The sequence below is a fragment of the Octopus bimaculoides genome, chromosome 16 (genome assembly GCF_046866305.1).
Source record: "Octopus bimaculoides isolate indiv1 chromosome 16, ASM4686630v1, whole genome shotgun sequence".
Classification (NCBI taxonomy): domain Eukaryota; kingdom Metazoa; phylum Mollusca; class Cephalopoda; order Octopoda; family Octopodidae; genus Octopus; species Octopus bimaculoides.
Genome location: NC_142943.1, coordinates 20502666 through 20529581, shown reverse-complemented (window position 1 = coordinate 20529581; position 26916 = coordinate 20502666). Strand labels below are relative to the sequence as shown.

The 26916-nt window shown below is 34.0% G+C and overlaps 1 protein-coding gene across 24 annotated transcripts in view; it reads right to left on the bottom strand.

Moving 5' to 3' along the window:
* Positions 1-777: 777 nt before the first annotated feature.
* LOC106867422 (uncharacterized) overlaps positions 778-26916 on the bottom strand; it is a 224507-nt gene continuing 198368 nt past the window's right edge. For all 24 annotated transcript variants that reach the window (XM_014912293.3, XM_014912297.3, XM_014912296.3 and 21 more), the window contains 4 exons: positions 23843-23957; positions 16175-16380; positions 13273-13337; positions 778-2170 (listed from right to left, as the gene is read on the bottom strand). In XM_014912293.3, the coding sequence (XP_014767779.1) occupies positions 1419-2170; positions 13273-13337; positions 16175-16380; positions 23843-23957 (1138 nt within the window). In that variant the 3' untranslated portion in view covers positions 778-1418. The remainder of the gene's footprint in view (positions 2171-13272; positions 13338-16174; positions 16381-23842; positions 23958-26916) is intronic.

The following is a 26916-nucleotide window of genomic DNA, read 5'->3' as shown; positions in this document are numbered from 1 at the left end:
CAAGAACATACTGACCACTAAAAAAATTTTTTTGCACATAGAAGACAGAAACTCACACATCATGTGTGTGTGTGTGTATGGGTTTGTGTGTGTGTGTGTGTGCTATCATCATCATTATCATCATCGTCATCGTAATTGGATGGGTTTTCTCTAGCAGAGCATCTCGCCACTCGTTGCAGTTCTTTGTGAGGATCAGCCTTTTGAGATCAAGCTCCCCTGCTTCCAACAGCTTCCTCTTCTGCAGGTTTCTTCTACTTGGATTGCTTAGAGCGCTTGGCAGTCCTTTACAAAACTCTTATTTTCTATATGCATCACATACCCATATCAACTTTGTCTTCTCTCTTACACGCTACATATGATATCTCTTATACAAAGCTTAAATACACACACACATGTATATATATATATACAATCACACACACACACACACATATTTATACACACACACACATATATATATATATATATATATATATATATATATATATATACAAGTAGATAGATGTATGTATTTGTAGATATGTGTAGTTGTGTTAGCAAGAGATATCAATTAGCTTTTGAAATGAATGACTGTATGCAGCTTGAAATAAGGGGAACTTTTTTGTCTTTTCTTTTGTGAACAGAACGACTGAAGAAACATGCCCAGCTGAATGAAAGAAAATAAGGGAAGGATTTTGAAAGAAATTTCTGAAATGATAATAAAATGCCATCTATTACAAGTCTAGCAGTAACTGGAAACGAGAAGGAGGGAAAGGGACATTTCTACTGTTGCTTTCCTTTATTGTTTTTTTTTTTTGTGTGTGTGTGTTTTAAATATATTTCTTTGCTTTATCACCAAACAATTATCTACTTTGCTCTCATCTCTTAAGATTGGGCCGTCATGCCATCTTACTAAATAGGAATTCACACAACATCTGCATGCCTTCCCAAAAAATAAATATGAAATTATGTAGTAAATATATTATCTCCTGTTAAAAATATATCATACAAGCATTGCACATGCATAAACCAAATATTTTTTGTTTTTGTTTTGTTTTTGTTTTTTTTCCCATTCTCTTTCACCCACAACAGTCAGCTTTTTTTTTTTATTATTATTATTATTATTTTGTATTGTACAAGATTGGTCCAAGGAGCAGGCAATGGACAGGCCCCAGCATGTCGACAACGATAACATGCTTTTTTTTTTTTTTGTCACTGCATGTCCTATGCATGCTTCACTTTCCTACATGCACTGAACCTTCCTTGCTTGTTATTAGGGGTTGGGGGTTAGGGTGGAGAGTGGGTGGGTGGGTGGGGGGCTTCTTCACCTGCGTTATCACAGCTTGCATTGTCGATGCTATGTTGATAATAAATTGTTCTTTTCTGTAACACAAATCTTTGGAAGTCTTAAAATCTGCGTTTACTCTGTGAGATTCCCGCTAACCATCCATTTGTTGGTTGCCATTCTCACCGTTTGGGATAAGACTATGCCCAAAAGGCCCACTCCAATATTTTTTGCCATCTTTGATTCTTCTGTCTCTTATTAGCATATCATTTGCCATAGATTCTTCCCTTAGATCATGTTTATCTTCTTTGAAACTGTCCTTGCTCTCCAGTGCTGCGTAATAACCCGCCATCATGTTATTTTTAACTAGGTTAGTTTTCACACTGTCATTTTCTTCAATTCCATTCTTTCTTGGAAGTATTTCATTATTTGTATTTTCCAACTCTTCACCAGATGAATGGTTTCTGCTGCTGTTGTTATTGTTGATGTTGATGTTATTGTTGTTGTTGTTATTACTAGTGCTGTTACAACTATTGTTGTTGTTATTGTCATTGTACTCATCTATCACCACATCTTCATCTTCGTCTTCAATTACATCATCATCTGCTTCATTGATCACAGTTTTATGACTACAGTTTCCATTCATATTTCTGTTGATGGATTTTTTATATCCTGTAATGTTACTTTTAGGTTTTTGCTGTTGCAGTTCTTTTAGCTGCTCTGCAAAATCAGCCATGCCGTACTGTTGAGCAATACGCAAACCTTCATCAAAGAGGGTTTCTTGCACCAACTTGGCATTTTTCTGAGTTGCAGTATATAAGTCACTTTTGGTAAAATCAAAATAACTTTCTCCATCCTGGGAGTCGTTAAGTGGAGAGGAGCAACCACTCGGGAAGTTGGAAGAATCTGCAAAACAAAAGAAACCAAAAATTAACGAGAAATCAAATATAGTGTAATAAACATTTTATAGTTTAAGTTAACTTCAACAAATAACAGATACATAGAATATCAGCAAACAGCTGGGCTAAAATCATCACCTTTGATGGTGATGAGAATTTTCAACTGAATGATTGTCTATCTAATTCATACACACATTATATAGCCTCTAACCTATAACAGATTATAAACACAAAAGGAAAGCAAACAAATATTTTAAAAGAATAAATAACTAAATAACATTGAACTCAGGGTCTATAGATACACCATGAAACAAATAACACAACTGCACAGGAGGGATCGAACAGAACACAGTGTAACAATATGATGCCTTAAAATCTACTACAACTGTTGTTGTTGTTGCTCCCTACTGTAATATAAAAGACTGTAATCATTAAAAAAATTTCATACAGGTTTCTCAGAGTTTGGTGCCATAAGAGACAAGATCTATTTTGGATGCAAATTTATTCAAATGTCTACTGACAAGATGTAAATTTGACATAGATATATAAAAAGAAAAAAAGAAAAAACGCTGCATTCCTACAAGATTCAAAAAGAATTAGATGGAATTTTTGGAATTAAGTTTTATCCATGATATCTCTCTATTTGTTAACACAGACACACACATGATTGGCAATATGCTGTACTCAAGAAGACCTACCAAGCTCTGCTAGCATAACATGACTATATATAATCATCATCATCATCATCATTTAACATCCATGTTCCATACTTGCATGGGTTGTATAGCTTGATGGCACCAGATGGGTCTGAGGGCTACATCATAGTCTAAGGCCTGCTTTTGTTTCTGCAGCTGGATGCCCTTCCTAATGCCAACCACTTTACACCATGTACTGGGTGTTATTCTTTATTTTTTTCTTTTTTTGTGTGGCAGTCAAAAGAGGTTAAAGTATGGGAGAAGTAGGGTCAGTACAAAACAGATTTGTTGTAGAGGAACAACATGACTATCCACATTGCGTGTGTGTGTGTGTGTGTGTGTTATTTCATTTAAAGCTGAAGTCTATGAAACCATAGCTTCAAGTCTCATGTTTCCAATTTGTCTGCATAACTGGAATTGTGAAAATCAATCACAATTAAAGAGAATTCAGTTTCTTCTAAAGTACCAGTAGGTGCAGGCTAAGAAGTATGCTTCTCAGCCATGTTTATTCAGGTTCAGTCCTACTGTGTGGCACCTTGGGCCCAGCATTTCTTACCATAGCCTTTGGGCCAACCAGTACTTTGTGAAGGAATTTAGCATAAGGAAACTGAAAGAAGCCTATAGTAAACATGTGCATGTGAGTGCACGTGCTTGTGTGTGTGAATGTGTGCATACACCGTTGTTAATGCTTACAAGCTGCACTGAGCTATGGCTACGAATGATGATGATGATGATGATGTTACTTCTTATGACAGAGATGCAAACGTTGACATCACTCTCTATTTGCAACTGGATTTCAAGCAGTGACACTGCTGACATTTCCCATCAGCAAATCATCGCTTATTTGAATTCAATGAACAGGTAGTTCAGGTAATAAAAAAAAAAAAACTGAATACATATTGTTGAAACTGATAGCAATCCATTATGGCAGAGCCAGCAATTGTTCAGATTCCAATAAAGAGACAAAATGAGATTGTATACCATTTATGCCTCACTTACAAATGTCAATGGTATAAGTGATGTAATAAAGTTGTAGTCAGAATATCAAATGAAGCTGTGAAGTCTGCATGGCAACAATTTACTGCCTCACTCTAGTATTTACCACATAATTAACCAATAACATTGTTTATTTAAGCAGCTAATGACATTAATTGTAATTACCAGCTGAAGCTTGTGAATGCACTTTAAGCAGGTGTTTGCAAAGCAGCATTGTTTAAGGAAACAACATTGATAATGCTAAAGCTAACCACAGATTGCTACACAAGAATTACACCAGTTTTGAATTACTTTCCAATGTGGATTTTAGTAAATTAACTCGTTAATTTTAACTTATATTATTGGATTCTATTTTGTCATAATTACTAGTAATAGGATAGCTATTGGATTTATAGTTCTATTTTCTCTGGTAGGAATTGATTTGTATTATAACAGTGGTGTGTTGAGGGAAGCTGTGTAGACTATCATCAACATCACCATCATTTAACATTCACGTTTCCATGCTTTCATGGATCATTCGGAATTTGTTGAATCAAAGTTTTCTATAACTGGATCACCAATCTGGATCAGCCAATCCTCACCTGTTTCCAAACAAAGTAATATTTTCCCTAGACACGTTTTCATGGATGACTGGAAATGAATAACTTCACTTCAATGATGATGATGATGATGATGATGATGCTCATTAACAGCCATCACATGATATCTAGACAAGAACACGCACACATACACACACACACACACAATAGGTTTCTCTCAGTTTCCATCCATCAAATCCACTGACAAGGTTTTGGTCAGCCCAGGACTATGGGAGAAGACACTTACCCAAGGTGTTGCACAGTGGGAATGAACTCAAGACCACATGTTTGAGAAGTAAGCTTCTCTACCACACAGCAATGCCTGCACCTGGACTATCTATTTACATTATAGCAGCTATGTGTTGGAAGAACAGATATATTAATTTTAGAATTGTATTATGGCAGCATAATACAATTTGAAGAAGCCTTATTGCATATATATTTTATAATAGCTATGCGTAGGAAGAAGGTATATTAATTACAAATGTATAGCATAGAAGCAATGTGTTGGAGGAAGATATGTCAGTTATATGAGTACCTCATAATGACTGAAATCATTTATATTATGTACAAAGTGGTAAACATGTCCACACAGAATATAAATCATTCTCAATACATGTGGCCAACATGTTCAGTGATAAGATATCAGCATTATTCATCATCATCATCATCATCATCGTTTAACATTTGCTTTCCATGCTAGCATGGGTTGGACGATTTGACTGAGGACTGGTGAACCAGATGGCTACACCAGGTTCCAATCTGATCTGGCAGAGTTTCTACAGCTGGATGCCCTTCCTAATGTCAACCACTCCGAGAGTAGTGTAGTAGGTGCTTTTATGTGCCACTGGCACGAAGGCCAGTCAGGCGGTACTGGCAACGGCCATGCTCAAAATGGTGTCTTTTACGTGCCACCTGCACAGGAGCCAGTCCAGCGGCACTGGCAACGACCCCGCTCGAATGTTTCCTCATGTGCCACCGGCATAAGTGCCAGTAAGGCGACGCTAGTAACGATCACGCTCAAATGGTGTTATTTACGTACCACTGGCATGGAAGCCAGACAGCTACTCTGGCAATGATCACGCTTGGACGGTGCTCTTAGTGCTCCACTGGCACAGGTGCCAGTCATCAAATTTGGTTCAATCACGACCTCGATTTCACTTTCCCCAACAGGTCTTCGCAAGCAGAGTTTAGTGTCCAATGAAGGAAAGGTATGCATAAGTGGGCTGGCTACACCCCTGGCAGAGACCTCAGATTATGGTCTCACTTGGCTTGCCGGGTCTTTTCATGCACTGCATATTTCCAAAGGTTTCAGTCACAAGTCATTACCTTGGTTGAGACCTAATGTTTGAAGGTTGTGCTCCACCACCTCATCCCAGGTTTTCCTGGGTCTACCTCTTCCACAGGTTCCCTCAACCGCTAGGGTGTGGCACTTTTTCACACAGCTATCCTCATCCATTCTTACCACATGACCATACCAGCGCAATTGTCTCTCTTGCACACAATTGATGCTTCTTAGGTTCAACTTTTCTCTCAAGGTACATACACTCTGTCGAGTATGCACACTGATATTACGCATCCATCGGAGCATACTGGCTTCATTCCTTGCGAGCTTACGCATGTCCTCAGCAGTCACGGCCCATGTTTCACTGCCATGTAGCATGGCTGTTCGTACACATACATCATACAGTCTGCCTTTTACTCTGAGTGAGAGACCTTTTGTCACCAACAGAGGTAAGAGCTCTCTGAACTTTGTCTAGGCTATTCTTATTCTAGCAGTTACACTTTCAGCGCATCCTCCCCCGCTACTAACTCGGTCACCCAGATAACGGAAGCTATCAACTACTTCTAGTTTTTCTTCCTGGAATGTGGCAAAAGTTCATATATAAATAGAAAAACAATAAAGATAAGTTATAGATGTGCTGAAACAAACAGCAGACACACTCACATATACATACAACACACATACAAACAACATACTAAACATGTATCCACATATATACACAACACCATGCATAAACTAGCAGCCAAATCTCTCTCATATTACACAAGCCAGCTTAAAAATAAAAGGAATGACACACTGGATAATATAGTCCTAGATATTATGTCTGAAAAACAGACAGGATGATCATGGTTGGAAGGCTTCTGTCCATAAACTTGCCAGATCTGCACTGAAATGAGGTTAAATAACAGCTCACACAGTACAAGCACACACAAACATGTACACACATACTTGCACACCCAAAGATCAAGCATAAAATGTCAGCTAATTTTAAAGGAAAGGCTGAACTGCACAGGTTTTTACATTACACAAAAGCTAAATAACTTAAAAAGCAGCTTTCTTTTGGAAGTATTGGTCTTTGCTATTAATTCTCAACTAAGAAGCTAAGTCAACAGTTTAACTTCTGCAGAAGTTAACACATCCAGTGACAAGTGTTAAACCGTTTCTAAAATGCTGCACCTGCACCTCATTTGTGTGTGTCTGTGTGTACCCAGAGGCAAACAAACAAAACACACACACACACACACACACATTTTTACTTGTTTCAGTCATTAGACAATAGCTACTGAGGGGCACAACCTTAAAGGGTTTAGTCAAACGAACTGACCCCAGAACTTATTTTGATACTCATTGTATTGCCACTTTTGCCAAGCAGCTAAGTTATGGGGATATAAACAAACCAACACCAGTTGTCAAGTGGTGTTGGAAAACAGACACAAAAAGACACACATACATGTATATTTGTACACACACACACACGTGCACAAGAATAGTTTCTGCGGAGTTTCTATCTGCCAAATTCACTCACAAGTCATTGGTTGGCCTAGGGTTATAATAGAAAACACTTGCTAACCAAAGGTGCCATGCAGTGGGACTGAACCCAAAACTACAGCCATTTTTCTTTTCAATTCTCTTCTAAATTCTAGCCAGTCCTCAGAACTATTATCATGTCGACATGCTAGTGCGAAAACAGAACACTAGTATGAACTCCAGAAAATATTCTTTTCTGCTCTAGGCACAAGGCCTGAAATTTCTGAGGAGGGGGCTAGTTGATTAGATCAATCCCAGTATGCAACTGGTATTTAATTCATCAACTCTGAAAGGATGAAAGGCAAAGTTGACCTTGGCGGAATTTGAACTCAGAACATAAAGACAGATGAAATGAGCTCCAGATAATAAGATCTACCTGGTACGGTTTGTAAAGTGGTTGGCAACAAGAAGGGTAACCATCCACAAAAAACGGGGAACACGTTAGAAATGGTCCTTAAGAGGAGTAGTGACTTAACAAACTTGGTCAGTGATGAGCTGTCCAACCCACACCAAAATGGGGAAAGAGGATGCAAAGATTATGACGAGGATAATGCATTGCCTACTATATAAATATCAATTTCACAAATTCTCTCAATGAAGGATCTTCTACAGTCAGGGCTCACAACCATTTTTTTTCTATGGACCCTTTTGTTGCCTATTTTACTCTACTGGACCTCCATAGCCATTCGATGTAGATAAAAAAAGAAAATCCTACTGTATTTTTTAAATTAAATATTATTAGGAATAGTGTAAAAAAAAGTTGTTCAAATATTGTGTATTGTAGAAGTATATAAGCAATTTATTGCACATAAATTTTAACTACGAAATCTTATATGGACCCCAGTTGAGAACCACGGCTCTACAGAGCTGGTCAATCAGCTAGAAATAGCAGCTGAATCATACTCAAATTCCATCCTACTATTTTAATATAGAAAGGAGATACATTGTATAATGTAGTCTGGAATTAAAAAAAAAATTAAAAAAAAGAAACAGGATGACCTTGGCTGTAATTTGAACCCTTAACCAGTTCATCACCCTTAAACATACAAACGTCAGAATAAAGTCTGTTCATCATGAAAATATTTATAGTAGATCTGTTTTGATGATTGCTACAATTGTTAGGATTGTTCCAGCATGCAGGGAGACAGTAATGTAAAACTGTCTGGTCTGTATGGAGACATTATGGGGGGTGGGGGGAAGAACTGTCCAATACTACTAATGTTAGGATTTCCTGTCAGACCCAAGTGGCACTAAGTGTTTCCATTTTTATCTTATAATTCACTTAGCATTCAAAATCTACATTTAATATGTAATATTTTAAATCTTAGTTGATGGCAGTAAAGATTATTGTTTTAGAATAAGGAGGCTTAACATATCATGATATATTAAGCAAAAACACACTAAAGGATATTGAAATGATAAGAAATATCTATGTAAAAGAAATGAAATATTCAAAACTCATGTTTTAAATCATATGAATATACTCTGAACCTATGTTTAGTGATATAAGCTGAACCTTTCAAATCAAGTACTCAATGTTTCAGATCTGCTACCATAGTTTGTTATCTGCAATAGGGGCATTTTTAGTTTTAGAATTATATATTACACAAAACAATAAACTCCTTATTTGGAAGCATTATAAGTTGTAATAAGCTTTGTTCTAGTTTTGATATGACATCAGTATACATGTGAAATAAGATGGCAACACCATGTCTACATAGGGGCTCCGTTTAGTGATTAATTTCTGGTATTTTGTGGTATTTTTCTCTGGCCTGGCAATGGCCAAGCCCCAAAGTCATCGGATTTAAGCTGTCCAACCTGCACTATTACACTTGGGTTTACTTAGATCCAGTGAATGGAATTTGGGAGACGGAAACAGTATGGGGAGCGCATTGTGAATATGTGAGGGACGGAGGGAGGTAGAGAGAAAGAGAGGTAGAGGAGCAAAGAAAGAGTTATGTATCAATGTAGAGTTTTGTATAATAGTTAAGACAAAAGATTATACAGAATGAAAAACACGTTGGGTAATTATTTTTAGTCGCCACATAATTAATGAAGTTTGCAGAGATAAAATCCATTGTTGGCTAACACATGCAAGTATGGAAGATGACTATAATAACACTAAAAGAATAGCAAACGGACAGTCAAACATGTATCTACATTAAAGCATATGGACAGCAGCTAATATTATTTGCATGTAGAAGCTTCTTCAATAACCAGAAATCCTATTAATCTAAAAAGCTGTGGAAACGGTGTTGGTGGGGGGGGGGGAGTGAGATAAATCAAGTTAATTTACTGGTTACATCAATAAAGCCTTTGTCATAACAGCTGAGTGAGAGAGTGCTAGGGACAGTAAGAAGAGGACAGAGAACAGCATAAAAAGCAATAGTTATAGATCTGTAAGTCGGTAAATAACAGCTTAGTAAAACACAATAGCAACAGTCAGCGATAGAATAACAAAGAGCAAAATGAAGTCCTGTGTTTTCAATATTGATATATGTTAGAGAAATGATTCTAATGGTTATTTGCTAGATTGTTTTTATACAACTGTTGTTGGTGGCCCACTGATAAAGTACTTGGCAAGATCAGTTTTATTTTGGCAAGATTTGAAGACAGAACAATAAGCTTATCAACAGTTACTTTGTCACAGTGCTACCATGGGTGTGTTATTTCCAGACAAACTGGCCTGAGTTATGTAACTTGTTCAAGGCAGAGCAAGGTCAGTGTGTATAAATGCGTGATGAGAATAGTTGTATTGATGTATCATTTGTTGCAGAATAAAAAAGGGAAGAGTTAGAAAGAAATGGAAAGCACTTAGAGAATGGAAACAAGGGAAATGGGGAAGGGAATACATAGAACAGCCTCGAGGATGAAGAACAAGCAGATGACTGAGTGCTAAATACCAGAATTCTAGCAGTGATGGACCATATCTCTAGAGTTCAATGACTCAACCTCTAAGAGAGCATTAGACAGTTGTGTCTCATTGAGGACTAACAATGGCGTATAGATGTTGATAAGATGTTTAATGAAAAGGTAATGAAAGGAGTGGAGTTTTAAAGCTGAGTATAGCTTTAAATCAGGACTGAACAGGTCACAACACTGCAACCATGCTACACATGACAGAGAATAGGGATCAGTGGCAACGGCTGACTGCAAAAGCATCTGGGGTGGCACCCCAACAACTGGCTGCATTAGTTAACCCTTCAGCATTTAAACCAACCATATCTAGCCAAACTGGCCAGATCTGGCCTCTCACACCAACCCTACAATGTCAGTCTAAAAAACTATACTGTCACATCATCAAAATCTCAGTTACAAGATAATGCATGATTAATTCAACACAATGTGAATAAATAAGCATTTGGCAGAGTAGTCTGAATGCTAAAAGGTTAAGAAAAATTGATGACAATAATGATGATGATAGTTTTAAAAATATATTGTTATAGACAAGGCATGGGCAGCATTTGACAAGTAGGTCAAATGGCTGTTCATATGAGACATGTTATGATTAAATATACATAACAAGTCATTACTGACATTTTGTATAATAAACTTTAAGCCTGAATAATATATATTTCCAGGATATACTTAATGTAATATAATGCTGTACTGCGTACGACATACATGGTGCTTGTTAAATTATTGGAAAATAGTGGTGTGATCAGATTTATGAAAAAAGACTGCTGCTAGAAAAATGTTTTCCAATTAAACAGCTGAGATATAAAGAGACAGGATGGCACTTCAATGCAGGCTGACAATATGTCTCACAGTTCCAATATCCTTCAGCCTCCCAGGCAGTACTTTAGATGTTTGTGTCAAATACACTGATTTCCACCGGAACAATTTTCCCCTTTGTGTTCAACAATCTCTTCATCTCTTTGCTTAGATCCTGGCACTTCTCAATTTTCTGTTTCCTTGATATCCACTCTACTTTCATATGGTATGGCTAACTCAATGACCTTACACTGTTGGTTTGTTGCATGACCTTCTCTTCCCAGCTATTTGTCCTGTCTTTCTTCTTCACCTTCTTGAATTCTCTCACTGCATTGGCTTCTTTGATATTTCTGGCTGCAGATAATATTTTCCCTTTACAATGCCTAACTGTTTTTCAAACTCAATATTGCAGAACTGATGGGGCCTTCTCCATCTAAGAACCCACTACCTCCTTCCCTTCAGGACATGTAGAGCCTGTTGATGTTACTTTTACAGTGATATACATCATACACTGTGAGCAGCTTTCTTGTTCTACTACTACTACTACTACTACTACTACTACTACTACTACTACTACTACTGTACTACTATTTCTCAAAAGTTTAGAAATGAAAAACCCCAACTGTGACCTTCTTGTATAGAAATTTGTAACTATTAACTAATGATCGATCACTCCTTGTTGAATGGATCTCATGTTGTGCACTTAGTGTTTGATAATCAATTTAAAAATCTTGTAGATCCACTCATTTGGTAGATTACACCATATTTGGGAGAGTATACAGTATTTTTTTGTCAGTAACCAGTCCACACACAATTCAAAGTTATACATGTCAACCATTCAGAGATTACAACTTTTCAGCAAAGTTATGTTTAATATAATTTCTATGGTAATTAAACGCAGCAAAAATAGACTATAAGCCTTGTGTGTGTGTGTGTTTGTGTGTGTGTGTGTGTGTGTGTGCGCCTACATGTCATATTAAAACTAAAGTAATTAGTAACACAAGAGCAAAATTAATTCACCAAATCAAATTACCAATTAAATTAACAGAAACAGGAAGCTTAATGCCAAGAGCAAGAGAAATATTCAGTTATGAAGAAAATAAATAACATAATAGCATTTATTATACAAGCGAAGGTGGTGGTGGTGGTGGAGTTTGGCAGAGAGAAATCACAGGTGAGCAACCTAATACTTAGCAATCAGTACTTAACATGCATTAGCATGGTTAGTGGAGTTGGGTCCCCTGGTAAGATATGTAAGAAAAGAATATCACAGAATCATTAAAACTCAGTTTATGTGGAAGACTGCTATCACTTGCTGTATATTTAGGTAACTCACTGCTATATACACACTCATACACACATGCACAACCAGACCTAACAGGTTTTCTGTAGTTTGGTACATATTCTGTTTTTAGTGACCTCTTTTAAGTAATCCTGACTAGACATCTTTTCTAATCAGTGGTGTTTACTGGGTGTTTTTTAGACCTGACTGGCAAATTCATTGCATCACTTTACACTGGCGAGTGTAATGCTTAAAGAAACACAGTTGATGTTGATTTAAAGTTTTGGCACAAGGCCAGAAAGTTTGTGGGAGGGGGTAAGTTGATTACATCAACCCCAGTGCTCAACTGGTACTTATTGACTCCAAAAGGATGAAAGGTAAAGTGGACCTTGGTGGAATTTGAACTCAGGATGTAAAGACGGATGAAATGCCACTGGGCATTTTGTCCGGCATGCTAATGATTCTGCCAGTTCACCGCCTTAAATGCAGTTCATAACATTTGCTTCGAACTAAAGCTTATTCTAAAGAATAAGGGATGTAAACCTGACTTTCTTAAATACATTTCGTTGATCATTGTGGACAATTAATTAACTAGACAAAAAAAAAAAAAAAAAAATGTTGTGAATGGAAAAGGAACAAAAAATGGCAAAGAAAGAAAGGACCACAGAAATGTTTTCCAACAGAAAAAAAAAAAAAAAAAATTATAACAAAATAAAACAAAACAAAAATTTAAAAAACAGCAGAAAATGAAAGAAAAATCAAAGAAAAAGAAAGGATATAAATGCATAAAAAAGAGAGAAAGAAGGAAAAAAAAATGAGATGAATGGAGAATATTGGTATCAGAATTTATAGTTAACTCTTCAATGGTCTGAGAGGAGACATCAAGTGAAAAAGGCATTCTAAAGCTTACATGAATTTGTTTTGATCCAAGGAAGCATAAAAAGAATAAGATAATGGTTTTTACACGGACATTTGACAAATGATTGGAGATCAATTCAAAGAGAAAGGCAAGCAATCAAATGCCATTCATACCTGTGGCTTCATCATCATTGTATTCTTTGCCATTGTTGCTACAGCGGGCATTCTTCATCTGATACCTAAACAGAGAAAATAGGGTGGCCCCACTGAAATTATACACAATTCAGCAGATTGTCTTGTCTTTTATATATTATATACATATATATATAATATAAAAGTCTAATTATATTTTATAAATAAATAAATAAGTAAATAAATAAATAAAATAGCTTTAATGTTTCGATAATAAATATATGATGTCGGCTTCTATCAAGTGAGAGCATAATGTATTATCATGCAGGAGTAGTCTCCCTTACATCACAAAGCTTTTCTGCTAATCTCACTTTCCCGTTTTCAAATAAAACGTTCGCTATGATGGAAAATGTCTTGTAATTATTAAAGGAAAATACAACACCAAAAGGAATTATTTCAGACCAATCCCAAGATGTATTTAAAGCTAAATAGAAAATATAATTTTTGTTTTTCGCCATTCCATCAGAATAGTAAATATTCTATATACTTTTTTTCTGAACTATGTCATTGTTGTTATAATTGGTATCCTTTGAAATGGAATTAGAACCTACAACGGCTGTAATTGTAATGAAATCTAGAGAAGACTTTCAGATATTTTCTCAGGTATTAAAAGCTGAAGTCATCACATTGTTTGATTTGATTTATGCTGTTGTTTTCATAGCAATTGACTTTTGGGGGGAAAAAAAAAGCCAGCTTTGTCACACAGTAGATAATTTAAAAAAATAAAGCTGACGTCTGTATAATTTCAAATTATTTGACAAAAGCTGTAAGAAGACTTAGATTATGATCTTAAAAAAACAGAAACCTATATTGCTTCCATTCAATGCTATGACTATTACCAAACTCTCGACAAACCTTTCTTTAGAAATTCTGTTGGATGGAAACATTTAGAATACTAGTATATTGTGTTTGCATAATGAAGTACCATGTACCTACAAATCTTTAATATTTCGAATTGTGTTATTAATGCAGAAGTAACAAACTGACCCCAGAACCTGACCAATAGTTTACTTTAGTGAATTCAGATTTAGACCGCAAAAGGATGTAACTAAAATACAATATAATCTTTATATAAAACAAACATGCCATTAGCATAAATTAAAGAAGAATACTTAACATATTGATGTTAAGGTCTGGGATTTCTAGTATTCGGTTTTCTAAACTAATACATATATCACTATTTATAATTTATCAAATTTATTAAAAAATACAATGGTCAGATTCCCAATTCATTAGCCGTTGACCTGTATTTAGTTCATGAAAAACAGAAATACAATAATTTGTCATCTTCATGAGCAGAAGTAATAATTGTTTTTTTTTATCATTTATGCACTTCATTTTATTGACTTTCTGTAGATTTAAGAATTTTTTTTATGGTTATTGATAAGACCCACTTTGTTAAGGAAATAAAACTTTAGGCATTATTTGTCTTGAAATAAAAAAAAGTCTTCCATATATTGATAATAATAATAATAATAATAATAATAATAATAATAATAATAATAATAATAATAATAATAATAATAACAACAATAACAACAATAATAATAGTAATAATAATAATAGTAATAATAATAATCGTAATAATGATTATAATTTATATAAAAATCAATTTTTATATCACAGTATTTCTGTAGATTGAAATTTAAAAAAACTGAAATTTAAATGTAATAAATAATTTAAAATAATAAATAATTTAAATGAAAGAAAACAGCAATGACAGTTTCAGATAATGTTTTGTTATCTGGAACATTTTGATCAAGAATAAAACAAAAAAAGAAACAAACTAAAAAGAAAAACAAAAACAAACAGCAGTGTGAAGAAAGAGATGCATGATGATGTTTTTGGCAAGCGAGGTGGAGAGTTCAATTCAGTTTTATGATATATTGGCAGAGTATTTTGAGTGAAGGAACAACTTAGAGAGTGAACTGGTCTTAGATAGTAAATATAAACCAACTGGGATCGATGAAGATGAGAATCAATCATTTTCAGTATCATTATACAAATGATGATAAACACGGAGAGACATTGTCTTATCACTTTAGCTTACCTAAATTGTTGCACTAACTTTGAGGCTAGATTCATTTACATACTCATAAAGACAAAACAGTTTTAGAGAAACTTTAAATAAAATATCATGAAATAACAAAAAAGCCATTTTTTATTCTGTTGTTTTACACACTTATACACACGCACACATACATACACATACACGGGTCACAATTTTTAGTCCTGTCAAATAAACTCAAGTTTATAATCAATTGGTCCTAATCACAAACTAATTATAATTAGCAATTAAGAAGTGGTGGACTTCATGTTAAATTTTGTAGAATACTGACGAGATGTAAGGACCCAAATCTGAGAGTATTTTTTACTTTTTTTCTTTCTTTTTAAGTCCCTAATCTGAGTGTGCAAATTGCTATGTACGTTAGTTAATTAACATTAGTAGTTCAATAAAAGCAGTAAATATTAGTACCTCATAGCTGATGGTTAGTATCTTAAAGCATCATATGTTACAACCACATTATGTGGCTAAAAACAATAGCAACAACAACATCATCAACAACAGCAACAACAATAAAACAATACAACAAAAACCTCTAAAGAGATGAAAAACATATTTCACAACACCATAACTTTTTTTTTTTTCACATAATTGATTATTAAAAACAATGTTATTGAAACTAAATCCACCCGGCCTCTTAAAAGAAATAAACATCAGGGTATGTAATTTTCAAAATAGCTTATTTTGGAATAGTTCGAATGGGATTTCCACTTGAAAACATATGTAAGTTGAAACAAGAAAATTAACCAGTAAATTTGCACAAGTTTCTGCTGTAAAGGGACTGAACAAGTAAGAATTCAGTATGTGCCAACAACATACCGTTCAAAGCGGCGCTGTTTTTTGATTATTTCATTCTGCTCAGCCATTAGATGAAGCTGTCGAGATGTAATTAGATCGCGAGTTCCTTGTAGCTTCTGCAGTGAAACAGCATCACCAGCATCTTTGGCAGCTACGAGCTGAGATTTTATTTCATCTTGTTTCTGCTTCAAGCTAACCATTTCATTGTTTATTGCTGTCATTCGTTCCTGAAAGTGAGGAGTGAGGAAAAATGATGTTGTCATACATCGGTCGTTATACACAGTTATGATAAATGCAATAGAGAAAGCAGCATTCATTTATGCAGACAATGGTTAAGCTGCTAAAGACAAAAGAACAGATTCGCCTCACTGCAATAATAAAAACAACTTGTTTACATATGTAGCCAGGAAATTCTTCTATGGCAGGTCCTTGGTTCAAACTCACTTTTAAGGTCCGTTCACATTAAGGCTGCATTATGAAATAGTTTAAATTTCTTTCAACCAAGTCAATTTAAGTTTTCTCTTCTTTATGGCAACATTTTGAAAGTAGGACTTAAGAACAACACATACATACGCACACACAAATATGTGTGTGTTTATGTATGTGCATATATCTATGTGTGCTCATGGGAGCAGCTACAACCACACATGTACATGAGTATATCATTTTACAGTATTTTCTTTTCTTGTATACCATAATGGGAAATAACAAATTCAAATAACAATTAGTGTTTTGTTTCTGACTGTTTCAGGAAATGTTTTTTTTTTTTTTTCTGAAATTGTTCATCTCAAAATTTATCGCAACTTGGCTAGATAAAAGAAAGCAGCAGAAGAACATGTAAAATCCAAGATAATTAATTAGACTGCCAAGAAAATTAAAGAAGCAAAAAGCAATATTAATGCAATAATATGTATAACACCTGAGCCATACCAATATATTTGATAGACTTCAACCTTGTTGGAAGCACAAGCAGTTAGACGGAATGCTAACATACATTAGTAGAAATCAAAAGAATCAAATGCTATAATGCAGAGAATTGATGCTAGTAGGTGTTTAGTTCTGAACAACGAGATATATTTCAGTCTGCAACATAATCCTAGCAGTTATGTCCACTGTGAGTAAAACACAAACAGTTAGTTTATAAGAACTCTATGCCTGTTAACCATTCAAGAACAATATCAGGATATTATACACCTACAGTTGGTCAAAAGGAAAATAATAATTACACTGTGTAACACGATTTTTGTCCTTGGGTAGCAACTGTTATTTCCCATTTGTTTACCCCAAGAAAGTAAGGAAAATGGTTAATATTTCTTTCAAACTTTGCTTTTCTTACATTTTTTCAACCAAAGAATCCATCTCAACACATGGCTGTGATGCCTCCAATCCACTACTCCTATTCATGATCAGAGATGCACACTGTCAACCACTAAGGGAAATGCTCAAGTGGTTACGGTCAAGCAACAGACAAGCAAATCTGTGGTATTGAGCAGAATATTTGCTATAATGATATTTCTGCTTCAGCAACTGGGCTCTGACTTTGTCTAAAATGTAATGGAAAATAGTCAGTTCAGAAAAAATTGATGTTCAGGTGACAAAAGCAAAGTTTGAAGGGAATAGTAGTCATTTCCTTTGATTTTTAGAGAGAAGCAAATCGGCAATAACACTTACTGACCAAAGACAAAACAAAACGAAAAAAAGATACAGAAATTTTGTTATACAGTGTTATTTAATTATTTTATTGTTTATAGTGAGTATAAATCATGAATGATTGTATTGTTCATCCATAAAAGTTTATTCTTTCAGCATTGGAAGTTTATTAAGAAACACCATTATTACAATGTTTAAAGCGAACATTTACTTACCACTACAGCATATAACAGTAACTATCGAAAGATTTTATAGCATTATTCACTATTTTGATGGACCATTAACTGAATAAACAAACATAACTAGTGATAATAAATCTTACTGTTAATTCCCCCCCCCCTCTCTGTGTTTGTAATAGCTTGTTGCTACAGTAGGTTTGTTACCAAACACGATCCAGTTTCAAATCTGAACTTGAAATCACTAACATTCTTAGGAAAGACATTAATGTTCCAATTTTCCTGTTTAATTTCCCCATGTCAGAATTATGTGAAGAATATGTCTTTAGAAACACACAAGTTTAAAGGAAAACAATTATCCCAAGTTTGTCATTTCAAAACACTACAGCAGACAACATTTACACACCGACAATAAATACTCAAAACTTTTCTTATATATTTACAAATAAATTTACTTTTCTTTTTACTACACAAACTTTTATATCTCTGGATATATTGCAACGAGTTAATAAAATTACATTTCACAAATTCTGCAAATGCTTATTCATATATATATACTTACTAACTGCAACAATTGTCAGCTAGGAATTGAGGATATTTACTAAAGGAATACATATTAGTATTGTCAGAGAATATTATTTGATTTTTATCTAAAATGCTTCCTATATAGCAAATTTGTTAGTATTTCCATTACTCTTACAGGAAATTTACAAAGACAGTTAATCAAAATCACATGGCATTATTCATAGAAGTGAAACCAAGCCAAGTAATTTGGCTTTGCATTACATTTCGTTTTATTTAAAAATTTAGCTTTAATCACAGATAAAAGATAGCAGAGTTATTGTTATTGAATGGACCAAATGTTTTGCGATTCATTTTCGCAAATATAAATCTATTTTTGGATTTAGTATTCAATGAATTTGTAAGTGATGGATGTATTTGGTCACTGAGTAGATGCCCTCCTCAACACAGAATAAAACCTAAAAATGTTTCATGGATACAAATACAATTTATGCATAATCTTAATGAATGATAAAAAGGCCAAAGAAGATGGAACAGATATGAAGATGATGATGATAATGATGGTGGTGGTAGAGGTGATATTATGTAAACATCAATTAAAGTCCAGTTAATAAACATGACAATACAGAATATGTTAAGTACTTTCCTTTCAAACATGAAACAGACTCTTTTTAATAATATAGGGAAGGCAACAGAGAAATATCTAAGGTCGGTTTATCAGGGATATCCAACTGATGTGTGTATGTGTGTGTGTGTGTGTGTGTGTGTGTGTGTGTGTGTGTGTGTGTGTGTGTGTGTGTGTGTGTGTGTGTTAATAAAATGACAATTATAATAGTTAACTGTCATAGGTTAACACTGAAACAAACTTAAATAATTCAATCACATAATTTTGAGAATGATTATTTCCAAAAGAATATAAAACATGCAGTCGAATAAAATGTCTTATATGTGGCTAAACATCCTAAAATGCAGCGTTTGTTTTATGGGGAAGTGCTGAGTTAACTATTTTGGTATTAAATTCTAATTCTAACACTGCCTATGAATTAATTCTAAAAAGATTCACAATAAAGTTAATGTACGGAACATAACCTAACAAAAGGTTCATAGTTTAATATTATGATGGAACTTTTATAAATACTTTAATGCTGAAAGTTCTGTATCAAAGAACCAAACAGGAATTAAACTAAAAAGTAAACCTGTAACTTAATTACCGAGAACTGTGCCTAGAAGATGTAAAGGGTTTATTTGTACAACAGAACTCACAAATAATGAAGTCATAAATGTGGAATATATTGAAAAATAAAATAAGATTTTAAAAATGTGTTTTATTTAATATATTCATTCTGGTAATAAGATTTATTATATATATATCATTTATTATTATATATTATTATGTGCAGAGCATGCTATGGTTTGTTATGATATAATGTATGCTATAGTATATTATAATGTTGGTGTAATGTGAATTAAGGTATATCATAAATGTTGTAGCATGTGTTATAGTATAATATAATGCTGTTGTGTGTATGTTATGGTATATAAAAGTATATTTATAGTTGATTATAATGTAATATCTCTTAAGGGATATTACAAAGTTGGAGGGAACATATACAGTATATTAATATGTATGGCATACTATATTAACATATTTTATATTATTGCAGAGAGGCACAGCTGAACAAATTGCTAGCTTGTCATTAATGCACCACTAAAAAGATCTGTGGTTCATACCCTGTCACAACTACTGCAGCATAATACAATACAAATCTACCATCAGTGGTAGCATTGTAAAACTGTTGAATGTTGTATTAGTTTATAGTTCTGAGTTCAATATCTTCTATGGCCTTATTTAGGAAAGGAATGAATTTTTGCCAATTTGACTTAGCCTTAAATACACTATTATTAAATACAAGAGTTGAGGAATACTTCTCTGATGATTAGGGACATTGCTACACATTAAAGCTTTGATCAAGTTTATAGAATACTTCTTTCATGGTTCTTTGATTTCACATTCAATATATTACAGTAATTAAAGCTAAATTATCAAAGTTACCAAGTTCTAAACTGTTATCGGAATTGATTTTTTTTTCCATTTGAATCAAATAGTATTTTTAATGAGTGACAAGGGAAAAATTTGTTAAATTTGGTCAATTATAATTTTTCTCAACTTACCACAAACATACTCTCATTTTTGTCAGCTGGAATTTTTTTTTTTTAATCACCAGCCAATTATAGTCTACTTTATTGGTTTTAATGAGTCTAAATGAAATCCTCTTTCCTTCTTTTTTTCCTTTGTTTTTCCTCTCTCTCTCTCTCTCTCTCTATCTATCTATCTATTATATAAATAGATAGATAGTAGAGAGAGAGATACAGTGTATATTAAATATATATATCTATTTAATATACAATCAGTATAAGTAGTTATATGATGTTATGGCAGATTCAAAACATTCTAGTCTTTATAACTGAAGAAATATCTGATGCAGGGTGAAGTAAAAATATTAATTATTGAAGTTATATTTAAAGCAATCTCACTTTTACACACACTCACTCTTTCTTTCTCTCTCTCCCACTTTGTTTCTTGCTTCTTCCTCCTGAATAGAATACTTTATTATAAAAGAAGACAAACTTAAACGTAGAACAAAGGGAAACTTAGTTCTGCCTCCATTCTAAACTACTCCCAGATCATTCCACTAAACAATACATTATTTGTTTGAACAAAAACAATGGGTACGTTGAAGAAGTATAATAAATGTCTGTGGTAAATGCAAAATAAGTGTCGGAACAAGAAAGTTGTGATGTTTGTGGCATTTCAGGAGAAACGAGTGCAGAAACTGAAGCAATTCTAAAAGAGAATTATAATCAAGTAATGTTCTTCTGTTTGATGAGAATTTACTAGTGCCATAACTAATAGGGTTGGTAATGTCTTGATATGTACAGTAGCAGGGTGTATAAAGAATTTTAATGAGATTTATGATATTTAGATTTTGAAAGAATTATTCATAATTATTCAAATGGAAATTGAGTTGCCTTTTAATAGAATGAATGTAGATCAGAGGGAATTTTGGAACGAGTGATGCTGCAGCTGCTGTTGTTACTACTACTACTACTACACCTGCTGCTGCTACTACTACTGCTGCTGCTGCTATTACTGCTACTACTGTATTTATGTCATCATCATCATCATCATCATCGTTTAACGTCCGCTTTCCATGCTAGCATGGGTTGGACGATTTGACTGAGGACTGGTGAAACCGGATGGCAACACCAGCCTCCAGTCTGATTTGGCAGAGTTTCTACAGCTGGATGCCCTTCCTAACACCATGTGCAAAGTAAAATTGGTTGTTGTTTAGACCCAGGCCAGCACTAATTGAGTAGACCTACAATCAAAAGCTGCAATCACTTTTTTTTATATCTAGGACTACATTATTTATTGTCTTTCCTTTTTTAACCCTTTTGCATTCAAACTGACCATATCTGGCCAAAATATTTAACCTGTTTTATGTTGAAACTGGCCAGATCTGGCTTCTCATCTCAACCCTTCAATATCATTCTAAAACTAAACAGTCACATCATTGAAATCTCCAGACTACAAGATAATGCATGATTAATTCAAAACAATATAAATAAACAAATATCATATTTGACAGAGTAATCTGAATACTAAAGGGTTAAGATAGTGGAGAGTGATATGAGAGTAATTTGGCTGTCATTTCTAATGCCTCTATGGTGCTCAAATAAAATTACTTCACAAAGATTTGAAATGTTTGTGGAAATGGAAAGAGAAATCCAACTCCTTTGATTACATCTCAGAATCTTAGCACTTTCAGTGAAAATCAGTTCCTTAAACCAAGAAAAAATGACCCATTTCTATAAAACGCAAAAGCAATTAGTTTGAGTCATTACAGGTGTTTTATTAATTCACCTTGACAGTGACAATACACATACATGAATGCATGCATGTATGTATGTTGCATGCATACATGCACATTTGTAGATAAACTTAATTTCAGATGATTTAATGTTGAGGTGGTCGTGTGAAAGTGAAGATTGAGATTTGGTTTAGGTAAAAATGGAAAAAAAAACTTTTCATAGAAATTATGGAAGATTTTAAACTTCTTTTTGCTTTATTTCAAAACCATTCTGAACAATGTTTCAACTGACTAATAAGATACTGTTTTAATGGAATCATTCTAAACTATTTTAGGACTGTATGGCAAAAAGTCCCACTGGGTGACAGCTTGGGTAAGTGCTTTCTATTATGCCCTCTGGTAGATCAAAGCTTTGTGTGTGGATTTGGTAGATGGAAACTGAAAGAAGCCTGTTGTGTAAATATATATATATATATATGCATACACACGTGTGTGTGTTCGTTTGTCCCCCACCACCACTTGACAACTAGTGTTGGTATGTTTACATCCCTGTAACTTAGCAGTTTAGCGAAAGAGACTGAAAGAATAAGTACCAGACTTAAAAATCAAAGTCCTGGGGTTGATTCATTCAACTAAAAATTCCTCAAGGCAGTGCCCCAGCATGGCCTCTGTCTAATGACTGAAACAAGTTAAAAATAGAGAGAAAAAAAAAACAATTTGTAACAAAACTAGGGTTGCCACTTTGTTCCTCCATATTGGAGTTTCGTTTTTGAAAATCAAGTTGAGAATAATCACAAGTTTACATCATTCTCATTAGCACAATGATTGCAGAAAGAAGGGTACAAAATATTAATGATGATGAAGTCTATTATTTGTAAGGATTACCAGAAACTGAAGTAAATAAGGATGAGTCTACAAGGTTAAAACACTGGTGATACCAACATATTAATATAACCAAACACCTCTGATGAACAGTCATAGATTCATGCTAATGTTTAGAACAGACGTTATATTAACCCAGCTATATTTGTAAAACACTACTTCCACTACTATTTTTGCTCAAGTCATAGGTGTGCACATAACAATGCAGTTCTTGTAGTTTTACTTTCACTTTCATCATTGCCAGAATGGACTCGAAAATGAAGGGAACATGGTTTGCAAAGCTTTACACACAATTTCAGTTTGAAGGAAAATGGTAAGGCTTATTATACCGTTTACTTGTGTACATATAACACAGTTTTATAGGACTAATATTTCTGGCTGATCTGCTCCAAAATACAGGTGATATACTTCTTCATAACTTTAACATATTTCAAAATTGTAGTTGAAATTTGACTGATTAACCAAATATATATATATATATATATATATATATATATATATATATATATATATATATATATATATATATATATATATATATATATATGTATATATATTAAAAAAAAAAACAAAAAACATTCACAAACCTCTCGCTGAAGTTTTTCTAGTTCAGCATTGACAAATTTTGAATTTGTTTCAAACTGACGAGTCAAAGCTGGATCAAACTTAGATCGCTTTATAGATAAACCATCAGATGAAGCTCTGAAAATGAAGAGAAGTAGTTTTGAACATGCAGTTAACAATTTCAAAGGTTGAATTAAAAAAGGTGAATGTAAACTCAGGTAAAAACTTGCACTCAGCAATGATGCAGATATAATAAGACAAAGAAAAGGTATGACTAGAGCAGTGGTTCTCAACTGGGGTCCATACGGCCCTTGGGGATGTCCACATAAGATTTTGTTGTCAAAATTTATGTGCAATAAACTGATTATATTCTTATAATACACAAAATATTTTAACAATTATTTTTTATACAATTCCTAGTAATGTTTGATTATGAAAATATAATGGGATTATTTTTAAAACATCAAATACTTATTAGGGACCTGTAAAATAAAATAGGAATCAAAGGGATACAACTGTAAAAAAAAATGGTTGAGAACCACTAGACTAGAGCTACTGTTAGAAAAATATTCATCCATAGTGTTAATTCTGAGAATAATAAAGAACATTGTCTTACTACTACTCTACAAATGAGCAATTACTGGCACAGCATTAATGAACTAGCAATGTTACAAACAATCTCATACTATGTAATAATACACACATACAAACATCTTGAGTGTTAATACTTTTGATACATAGAATGTAGGTTTGAATTGTCTGGTGATTTAAGCAAGACATTTGAGTCACGCAGTCAATGTAGTGACAAACATATTGCTATTTATTGGTCAGCATAAAAGCATTGATCTTTACAACTTGCCTATGTTTGATCGATGGAGTGAAACATAATTGTTTGATTTGGTGGATAATGACAATCGTTCCTAAATTAGTTGCAAGGACTGAAATTTGGAGAAGTTAGTGGGTTGAATCAACCCTAAAGCATAGCTGATACTTTATCTCACTGACTCCAGGATCATCCACTGGGGATTGTGTGGAAAGAACAGAGAAGTGATATGAACACCAGTCTCCCATTTGAGTCAGAACAACTTAAGTCCCTTGGGATTTGACAGAAATGAAATCATAATCTAGAAAGTAGGAAACCCAATATTTTAGTGGACAAGAGTTCAAGGAAATGTGAAATAACTAATATTGTAATCTATGGAAATACTAAAAGGTAATCAGATATGAACAGCTATAAGTTGTAAATGTATGATCAGTGATTATGATACATTTAATACCAAATATCTTAAACAAGTGGTTAATTAAAGTGGTCATTAATATAACAGGTAAATATTTAAGTAATATAGAAAGGTAGATATAATTGCAATAGTGAGAGAATATCCAAGTCCTTACATGAGATAAACAGCTAACTAAAATTAGAAAGAGAGATAAAAATAACTAGGTGAGTTTTCTAATATATTAGCAAAATAAATAACTAAAATAGGAAAATAGATATAACTCCATTGGTAATAGTATCTCAAGGTGTGGTGTATAATAGACCAGAGAAAATGCTGAAAGAATTACAATTAGATCTGAGCACCTCTAGGCAATTCTGTGCTGGGGGGAAGGGGTTTCCAGGGGTTTCAGTCATTGTCAGATCCCAGTGCTGGTGGTATTGAGCATGAAGTACTAGATTTGTTTTCACTCTTGGTTTACACAGATCTGTGACCTGGTGGTAGTAACTATGTTCTTCACCAGGAAGGTGGTGGTGGTGGTTGGGGTCTGCTATTGTTTGTACCTATTGCCTCTGTTACTGCTTTCTCCCCATTTTTCTTTTTCACCTCTTTTTCAGTGCATAATGCGTTTAATTAGCCTTTACTACCACATGTGTAGTAACTGTGCAGCTGATTGACCTCTCGGCATCCACAAATGTGTACAGCTCCAGAATAGCCATGTAAACTCCACACGACATGTTGTTGTGGGTCACTGCCACATTCACCACGTGTCTGCACTTTTGAACAAAGATGACAACAGTCAAAGGTCAGTACCCAAGCCAATACCTCTGGCCATATTCTTAAAATTCCTGAGACTCATGCAGTATCAATGTGTGGCCACACATGTGGAACTCCAGTTCAACTTATCTCCTAACCTGATTCTTGGTCTTAAACCATTTAGCATTCAAATTAGCTATGTCTGGCCCAGATATTCTACTTGTTCCATGTTAAAACTGGTCACATCCAGCCTTTTGCACCTACCTGACAATGTCATTCCAAAACTAAACAAATCACATCATTGAAATCTCAAAGATAATGCTTGATTAATTCAAAACAATGTGAATAAATATGAGTTACATTTGACAGAGGAATCTGAATGTCCCAATGGCTATAGATCAAGTACCATGTTACTATATGCCTTGTCCTAGGAAGTGGACCATGCATTGCAGTACTCATGAGCTAGGGCTTCCTCCATTTCCCTCTTTAAGGGAACATGGAAGCCTTCCTCTGTCATTTGTAAAGCTGAGGTAGACCCTATTCCTCCTTACTCTTTCCTGAATAAATTCATTTAGCAAGGCAGCACCATTTTCATGACATTCCTTGTCCACTCTCCTTATTTCAACTTGTTTGTTTTAACCATAATATTTACAAATGATGGAATATTGATGTTGCTGTTGTCACCATTTTTTTTTATATTCAAATTTTACGTTTCCAGCAATATCATGTGTCTTTCCACTGTACGACTGTAAGCTGTTTGTGTTTCTTTTCTCAAACTGTTTTTCATTTTTTCCATTCCATTTCAAGTAATTTGAAGAACTGTTTATTCTTTTGTTTCAGACAAAAGGCTGTGGTCATGCAGGAGCATGCTGTTTGTTTATATTCATTGAGATTATTGCTAACACCACTGTGATGAAAACTTCTTCTAGCAGCTTCTCAGTGAGTCACTCCATAACACACACACACACACACACACACACAAATATTGCAAATGGCCACTTGTGAAAAATAAACAAGGAAAAAGAAGAAGAAAAAAAGCAGAGAAAACACTTTCAGTATGAGTGTTATAAGTAATTCTTGGATTTCTTGATTTATACAAAGCTAAAGTTAATGGAGAAACATTATGT